Here is a 9,519-nt window from a genome sequence, read left to right on the forward strand (position 1 = left end):
CATAACAGAGTGTCAGAACTAGATGATCTTTAAGGTCCCTTCCAACCCAAACCATTCCATGACTCTATGATAGCTTGACTTCATCTAGCTGTATTTTAAAAAGCAACTGTACCTATTTGTAAGCTAGCCAGTTCTGTCAAAAACGCAGTGGAAGAATGAGCAGTGGTTGCCATGATGTAACATGGAGCAGAGCAGTGAACTACGCTCTGAAAAAGAAGGTACTGTCCTTCGGAGGAAACAGGACAAAGTGGCAATTCAAAGTTAACCAGAAGCTACATAAGCAGTTAAATTTCAGTATTAGTACCTTTTGGACTCATAGTGTACCTCTCTCTTGACTTACAAGACTGGACCAGCACATATTAACAGAGGAGAAATTAATACAGTGGTTAATAACTGCAACACTTTTGCTCTACTGTCTGCCCATTACCTTCCAGGCTAAATTCAAACTGTTGGTTTCAAACTGAAAGCCCTAAACATATCTACACTACTGAAAGAAGGATACAGCTACAGCTGTGATGCTCCAAACACGATTCCCTTTAGTTTAAATGATGAAGTAGAAGGCAGGACTTTCAAACTCTGTATTACAGTATTTAAGGGATTTATCCTACAGCACATGATAGATCACCAGCAAGAAGTCCATGATTACAAAGTTCAAGTCTTCTGACATAGTCTAAAGACAGTATGTTCTCAAAAGGTTGCAGTAACTACTCCAATGGTGAAAGTCATGAAGTTAAACATCATAAAAGCATAATTGAACACGTAATACTGACTTGAGTTTGTAATTCAAACATTGGCTATGAAAATAAATTGTATTAAAAAAAATTATAGAAACAAATCTGTTTTTACTAGAACCGTCTTTACCTGTATGCATTTTTTGAAACTGGTCGGGGGTCAAATTTGAATAGAAGGATGCACATTGAAGAACTGATGTTTAAATCTTGCTTCTTCCACAACAGCTCAGTGCAAGGTCATTCTGTAATAGCCTACAAAGTAAATAAAGATTATCTATTACACCACAAATTATAAAAATATAACCTTGCTTCTAAGCTGAAACTTAAAGATTGTAATGTTCTCACTAATAGCTCACAATAAAAATAAATAAATAAAACAGGACTTCCAAAACAGATTTGTTTAAATGAATGGTTTACTACCAAAATTCTTATGATACTTCTTTCAAAGCTATGCTTGGCTAATTCAGAGTTTTAGAAAAGAAACAAGCATCGGGAAAATACTGACAAAGTCTAGAGATACATGAAAGAAAGACTATTATGTCATTTTCTGTTCATTACCAAAAAGTACCACTACTTCCCCCCCCCCCTTTTTAAGTAAGGCAAAATGCTTCCGTTAGAATAAAGCAGAAAATAAGACTCAAACTGTTGCAGAAGCTGGAAAAAGTACCAAACCTGGAAATTAAGTATACTTCAGGCGAACCAATTACAAAAGTCCAGGAGAAAGTATTATTGTTTACCATCAGGAAAAACATCAGGTACAGACAAAAATGTACTGGACCAGAGCGTACATTTTGATTACTAGTTTCCAGCACTTGTGGTATGTTTAAAATTCTGGCCACGCTCAGATGGCATGACAGATGTGCTTTCTATTTCAAAACCACATATCAGCTTTCAAATATTTTTGTGTTGCCCCAATTAAAATTTTTCTGGTAATAAAACTGTAGCCTAATTTTTACTTTTTGTGGCCGCTAAAACAATTATCAGAGTGTTACCAACCAACCACACATAACCATGTTTTATTGCTACTGAGAGCTTTTTTTCCATGCCAGAGTTTTCAAGGTAGGCGAAGAGGGGAGGGGGACAGGCAGAATTCAACACCACAACTCTAAGGCCATCTGAGCAGCCCAGTGACTGAAGCAACTTCTGTACAAAAGGTAAGATTTTTAACTATACTTCCAGAAATGTTAAAAGTGTCCCTCTTCCTCTTACATTTCCACATCATTTACCTTAAAAGATACCTAGAAACAGATGATCTTGACTACAATTCATATTACCTGAGCTACAAGTGCAGCATTTATACAGATTTTTTTAATTAATAGCTTTCCGGGAGCTGCTGGCTCCTGTTAAGTCACAGTTTAGCACTACTAGTTATCTAGCCTGATGTTGCTGTCACGGCACAGTCTTGCAATCTCATATTCCGCAAAGAGACTCTTCTGTTGCAGGAAATGAAAGAACTCCAAAAGAGGTGCAACGCTCTTGACACCTTGCTGAGGCACAAGAAAAGTAGCAAAAGGGAGCATGTGTGTGCATACCGCTGCCTCACAAAGTATTTCAAATTCTGTTCTGTGACAAAAGGAAAACAGAATTAAATCACACTGTAGGCTTTCTTCGCCTCTAACAAGTCAAGCCCAAAATAACTAGTTTAGAAATTAATTATAAATTGAAAATGCAGACTTGAATTTTGGATAACTGATTTACTAGCCAGGTGTTTAAAGAGATCCATAGCCAGCTTTATTTAGAAAATCTAGTCAGTTTTAAGAAGGTGTTATCACCCTTCTTAGATGCCTATTGTTGAATTTTCAACAGACTGTAATTATACTGGATTTGTACAACCAGACTACCAGTTCTGGAAGACTTGGACCTTCTACATGCAGATCTTGTTAGCTTTTCACAAAACTCTGGATCTTGCACACCAGCTGCTTTATGTCACTAAGCATAAATAACGCTGACCTGTTCACGCTTTAAACTCCAACTCTTAAAAAGAAACCGAAGCAAAACAAAATTACAGTCACAGTTCAAATCACAGAGCACAAATTTCCTAGAGCAACAGACAGCTTATGAACTAGAGCACAGTGCCATTTCCAGATAACATAACACAACTCTAGGTATTTCTGAAACCTTTTATACTCATTTTTTTACATTAAATTTCTGCTGCTGTCCAGATAACCTTGCAGCATCTATATGCCATACCCCACCTCAGTTTCTTTATTCAGGGTACCATTTCTTCTCCCAGAAGAGATTTAAATTGCAGATCTTCCTATTCATGATTTCTCCTCTGGAACATTACATCATTCTTTATTCTGCACCAGCTACCTTTCTTTTAACCTTATCTCGTCTCAGTCCAGATTCTTCTTGTCTTGCTTTATGCCCTTCTCTCACCTCCAGACCTACTGTGCCTCTAGATACTTGCTTTATCATTGGAATTTTATTTTTCTGCTTGGTAATTTTTCTCTCCCCAGAAGAACACAAAAGATGGGTTTCTTCATGACTCAGGCTCTGCAGTGTACTTATTGTGCAGACAGAACATAATCATGAAGATTATTCACTTCTATTCATTCTACAGCACCTTCCAAACAGGTCCCTACCAAACACTTGTCAATCCAACCAGCCCAGTGGATGAACTACACGTTGGCTCACTGTAGGAACCTGGGCTATCATCAAGTCTGGCAGATTTTCCCCGTTAGAAGAATGGGCTTCCAATAATCCTCTCAAGGTCACACAATCCTATGTAACATAAACCTCCAGCAAGGTTGGGGCATATAACAGTTGCCCCTCTTTCCCAAATGATGCAAATCTCACAGCAGTTACTGTTTATGTAACTCGGTGCACAGGCTACACAGAAACCAACCAGCAGATTTCCTCCCCCCCTTCAAAAAGTGAATCTTTTTGCTGAAGTCATTACTGATGAAAGACTCAAATTAGAACAGATGAGACCTTTCAACCCCCACTCCCAACATTACAGTTAGAACACTGCAATAAATGTCAAACTAAGAGCAAAGGTTTATTTTAGCTGACTGATTGCTGCTGTTCTGTTCCTCAGGCAATCTTCTCACAGACAGCTCCACGAGTAAATGGAAACGGCACTCCGTCCTTGACAACAGCTTGACTGAACATAAAATTGGGAGCAGGAGGAATGTCAATGAACAACTGTGCTGCACCAGGCTCAACGCTGGGTGAGACACCCTCCTTTCCAGACCAGGGTCTGTAGATGGGGAGCTCTATAGAGAACTGCTCCCCCCTCTACTCAGCCCCCAATATCCCAACCAGAGTTGCAGGCTGGGTTTATAAGCCTCAGTGTAAAGATGTGAATAAGCTGCTGCACCAAAAAGGAAAAGCAATGAGTTTTCTATTAACAGACATATTTAACATCAGCAGTTAGGAAAGCTAAACCTGTTAATAACATTTTGCAGAGGCACTGTTTCATGTTACTTACATTTTTGAACATGTAAACTCTAATATACCTTATCAGATCTGCTACTGCTAGTTGCACTTCTACCAAAAAAAAGCAAGTTTATCACACGCTAGTGATTTCAATTATGCAGATTTCAATTTTACAGTTAAAATCTTTGTTTTATCTTATCTTTTCCTTTTCTCCCCAAATTGCAGATTACAGGGGAAGAAAACTTTGTCTCTGAACCACAAAGCCACCGGAGCCAAGAATTAGCCAGTGATTCACGTGGCACATTGATGATGGCAAAAAAATATGAATTAGTAACAGAAAAGCCTTTGCAAAAGAAGCAGCAGCACAAGACTGATCCTAAGCATGGCTCTCAGCATTCACGTTGCAAAATCTTCCTTGGAAGCCCACAAAAAAATGGACAGATTATGTTTGTTAAAATAAAGGACAAATAATCTTAAAGAGCTTTAGTTTGTCTTTAAGAAGTGTATCAAAAAGCTATATAAAAATAAACGTAGATGGAGCAATTTCTTGCCTGTTTGTCTAGCAACTTGCTATAAAATTAAGGTAGTGACTTACAATTCTGTTTAATAAGGAGTTCCACTGTAATTACAACTTTGCATGTCCTTCAGAAGGTAAAGGGCTACAGCTTCTGCTATCAAAGCTATATTACTGGCTGCCCATCAGAATGAACTTATGTCCATAAAACACATTCAATAAAATGTATTAACAGAGTGGTTCCTGGCGCAACCAATACACTAGAATAATAGCGTACATTATTGTTCACTGGTCCCCACTTCAGAAAGACAGACATATGATAGCTTCATTCTTTTCACCTTTTCCTCAGTGTAACCATCAAGACTGACATTTATAAATATTAAGTCATGCCAGACTATTTCAGAAACAACACTCATAGCTCAGAAGAGATTCCCTTCAAATCTTCTGTTGAGAGGTACCCATTTATAGCATCAGCATGAATACAGTAGGTAGTCCTTAAACCTTTTTTTTTTTTCTCCTTTGCAAAGTGCAAAGAAATGCACTTGGTGAAAGCAGGGATATAAAATACAATTTTAATGGGCAACTGTCACCAACTGCTCTTGCTGACTATGGAGATACAGCTCCCAGTATTCATTAGGTGTCCTGTCAGAAAATTAAATGGATTACTCAATAAAAAACTGTTGACAATCACTCATAAGACTACTATTTTAATAAAGAGATTCCAGGTTCCATTAGCAGATTTATTGAGTTCCCTTCAAATAATCAATGCAGTACAGCTGTTTGCACAAAGTTACTGGTCAACATAAAGCTTACACAAAAACTGTCAGTCAGAAAACAGCAGCAGAATGTTTGTAACACTTGACAAAATTATCTAGGGCAACAAATATTTTCAACACTTTGATGCCTTTCTAGAATCCATATTTGTTATTATTTGGTTCTACTGCTTTGACAGAAGTATCCTTCTGTCACCCCATCAACTCTGCTTGATGTTATTACAGTTACATTTGTGCTTTCAGTAACTCCAAATATCAAAACAGTAATATTTATCTTGGGCTTCACCTGCCAGCCTTGAAACAAGCATAAGTCTTCATAGGTCCTATATAAACAGTCCAACCTTTTTTGTTATTCAGACAGAAGTGTTAAAGCCAGCTAAAACAGAGCTACCCCTTAAAATAGCAGTGATACTTCATTGGCAAAGGAGGCAACCAACATATTTTGGTACCTTCTTTGATCAAAGCTGACGTTGCATTTGCAACACCTGTTGTGTTTTTATACCCAGGGCTGGATGGGAGCCTTAGTGTGTTCTTATTGAAGAATTTTGACTCAGACTCAAATTTGGATATTCTGAAATTTGAGACAATTAACAAACATTAAGAAGGGAAAAAAAACTGAAGAGAGGCTGTCATAGACATGATAAGTACACAATCATTTAATCAAAAAATCTTCATACAAGTGTCATTCTTTCAAGCTCATAATCACATAAAAGAGGGTGCTGCAACTACGGGGACAAAACATAGTGCGCAGAGCTGCCATTCCAAAGCAGATGTGCTGAACTCCTAGCCTTCTCATCATTCAACTAGTCTCCCACAAATCGAGAAGACGAAAAAGATTAGGTCAGCACTGGTTTCCACGCTTGCAACTTGATCCTACAGCAAGAGCAAAGATTGATCAAAAGCTTTGATGACTTTCTAGCTCCATTTCAGCAGAAAAGACAATACAAGACAGAATATGCATACCATGCAACATGACAAGGTCTGCAGAATGGCGGAAAAAAACCTTACTATAAGGTGGAGACAGTGAAGACTTAATGCTCTCTGAATAATAAGCTTTTATAAAGTCTAGTTTGATTATTCCTAGTCAATAAGACAACAGTTATCAAGGATGAAATAATAGCAACAATCTCCTTTTTCTGTAATATGTTTCTAGTTTGCTGACTAACTTATGCCTAATACGTACAAACCAGCTTGACAAGAATTACAAACATCCTGTAATTAAGCTTTCTGCTCCAAATGGCACTGCTGATTTGGAAATGACATTAAAGTAACTAACGTTCTTATTCTGCACTACTGTACTCTGTTAGACAGTACAGTGTGTTGTTTTGCTCGTTTTAACGATCTGTTAAAAGCCTGAGTGGATACATGCCAGCATAAGGTAGCGTTTAGAGGGACTATCAAGAGACCAAAACATGATAGATTGTGTATGTTCTTTTCATAGGGTTCTACCATCATCTGGTTGATTAGAAGCAATCAGTTCACAATTTGGCATAAAACCATTTTACCCTTAAGAACTCCCAGTAGCAGCCTTTGAAAAATGAAGCCATTTGTTACGTATTTTGTTTTCACAAATGAAGCATCATAAATAACATCTGTCAGTTACCACAGCGATCTCCATTGCTTCTCATCTGATCCAAAACTGTTGTTCAGGTGCAGCCTAAGAGACAGCTAAAGTTCATTAGTCACTGGATTCTGATAGTTTTATGTACCACAGCAACAACTTGTGGTCAGTGGAATCTAAAACTATTTTACTTTTCTTTTGAATTCGTCCAAAGGAACTAGGAACTACACTCCTCAAATGCCCATAAAAGAATAAAATTGGATGCATTTTCTTTCAGTAGTGGAAAGAAATTTTTTTTTAACATATACTGAACTTTAAAATCATAGAAAATAAGAGATACTTGATTAGTTTTTAAAGTAATCCACTTCCCCCCCCCCCGAAAAGTGTATCACAGCTACATTTAAAAAAGCATTTTACTGATTTGCTTTTGCACTTGCTTTGTGTAGTAATACTAATTAGTATTACTGGATCAGATTATGGATCCATAATCTGATGCCTTTCAGGTTGTTTTGTATAAAGACAATTTGTAACTAACCTAAGGTTTGTAACCCTATCAAGGTGAAGAGTCAGTCTTCACTGCAAGAGACAGCAATGCACAGCAGAAGACTTACGAAAGTTTAATGAGCTGATTTTATTTTTAGGTCCTCAATTTCTCTCTGGCATCTTACTAGATTAAGTCCACTGCACAGCTCCCAAGGGAAACAAAGGCCAGTAAACATCACCTTTCACAACACCAAGTTTTAAAAACATTTGCCTTTCCCTGACTTTCTCAAGTGTGCTAGCTTCTCTTCTGCCACAGACCTGCAGACCCAGAGTATTTTGTTAGATGTCTTCTTTCAGGCAAAGGCTGTTAATTTCAGCTTTCTCAATTCTTAGATTTTCTTCAGTGAAGAACCACCTAGGAATACTTTTTTAGGGCAAGAAAATCTATTTTCCATTTCTTATTCATACAAAGTCAATGTTACAAGTAGTTGGAGGAAATACTTAGTGGAAGAATCATATATACTTGCTCTGTTCTTACATCCTTCCCTCTAGACCCTCCCTGAGAAAGGATACCTGTCTGTATGGACATTGCACCTGACCCAGTATGGCTGGTCTTGTATTCTCAAGGTTAACTTCCTGGGACAGGAGGGCTGCAATCATCACTTATATAAGTGTGTTTTTATTCCCACTCTTCCCACCTCATCTACAGTAACTGAGCTTACTACCTCCCCTGAACAAAACTTGGAGGGGCCATGGGAGGACAGACAACCTGCAGACTTGGGGGGAGAAGAAAAGGGACCAAGAAAAAACACAAACCAACAGCAGTGAAGTAGATAAAAGAAGTCCTGCAAGTATCCTTACTTCAGGAAAAGACACATTCATTTCCTTCAGGATAACAGATACAAAATGAACACTGCAACACAAGAAGAGCTTCAACCAAAGCCTATTCCTTTGAGTTCAAATAAACCTTCTAGGAGACAGAAGGCAAAGACAACAGAATTTTGTTAGTTCTGCTGTTAAAGTTACTTATTTAATTGTAATTTTAACGTGCTCTTTAAAAAAAACACACCCATAAAAGTAATTTGACTGCTCATTATCGGCCTCCAGTAGGTTCACTTGGAATTGCTCTCACAAGAGCAACACCAGCGTCCAAGCCTACCTACTTTACTGCAGGTAGATTATATGTCCGGCCCTCTCCACTTTCAAGATCATAGTTGCTGTGATGGTAAACATCCTATTTCTGAGTCTGGAACAAGTGTAAGTAGTTAACAAGAGAGGTGCATAACTGCACCGAAGCATTGCCAAACATACCAGAACAGTTACAGAGAAAAATACTAGCCCACCCTTTAGCCACTTCATTTAAAATATTAACTGAGTATGTCTTATGAAAATAGATTGCAAGCTGGCTTCAGTTAGACCAGAGATACTTGAATCTCTGCATAACCAGGATCAATTCAGTCAAACTGCTGCTAAGAACTAGAGGAAGCCTGAAAACAACTCAAATAAAAGTTATTGAATTTAACTGAAGAAAAGTCAAGTTTCTGCTACATATTTTGACTTTTAAAAGCAGCACAATACACAGTGAAGAGCGAGTTAATAATCAAATGTGTCTCAGAGAAGCCTGTGCCCTGTTGGCTGCATATAATCACAAAACAAATCGCTCTCAAAAAAAAAAACCCCAACCAACCAACAGCGTTTTCAATACCTACAAACTGAAAATTCAGCAGTTTTCAGTGTCTTTGCACGACTATTTCTTGACAAACTGCCACCAAAGGGTCACCATATGTTAAACCGATTGCTTTATCAAACTGTTATATGTGACACAAGTACCACCTGGCCACCACCAGCACAAGAATGAAAAAGAATGAAATGCCATCACATAACCAAAGAAAATAAGTGTCGGTTGACACTTTAAAATACTGCAGTAGTTCTGTTGGATAAACTTACGACAAAAAGTTTATTGCACAAAAAGCAGTCGGGAGCAGCGTCTTCCTTCATGCCACGATGACCGGCCCTAACAGGGAGGGGGACGGCACGAGAACACAGCCCTAAAAGGGGGGACGGAAGGAGCGGGGG

The 9,519-nt window shown here is 38.1% G+C and overlaps 1 protein-coding gene across 1 annotated transcript in view; it reads right to left on the minus strand.

Annotated features, from left to right (window-relative positions):
• Positions 1-984, minus strand: part of TANGO2 (transport and golgi organization 2 homolog (Drosophila)) — a 28,259-nt gene extending 27,275 nt beyond the window's left edge. The window contains exon 1 of the mRNA XM_009888116.1: positions 862-984. Within this exon, the coding sequence (XP_009886418.1) occupies positions 862-917 (56 nt within the window). The 5' untranslated portion in view covers positions 918-984. The remainder of the gene's footprint in view (positions 1-861) is intronic.
• Positions 985-9,519: the final 8,535 nt, after the last annotated feature.

Source organism: Charadrius vociferus, unplaced genomic scaffold, assembly GCF_000708025.1.
Source record: "Charadrius vociferus isolate BGI_N301 unplaced genomic scaffold, ASM70802v2 scaffold326, whole genome shotgun sequence".
NCBI classification, from domain to species: domain Eukaryota; kingdom Metazoa; phylum Chordata; class Aves; order Charadriiformes; family Charadriidae; genus Charadrius; species Charadrius vociferus.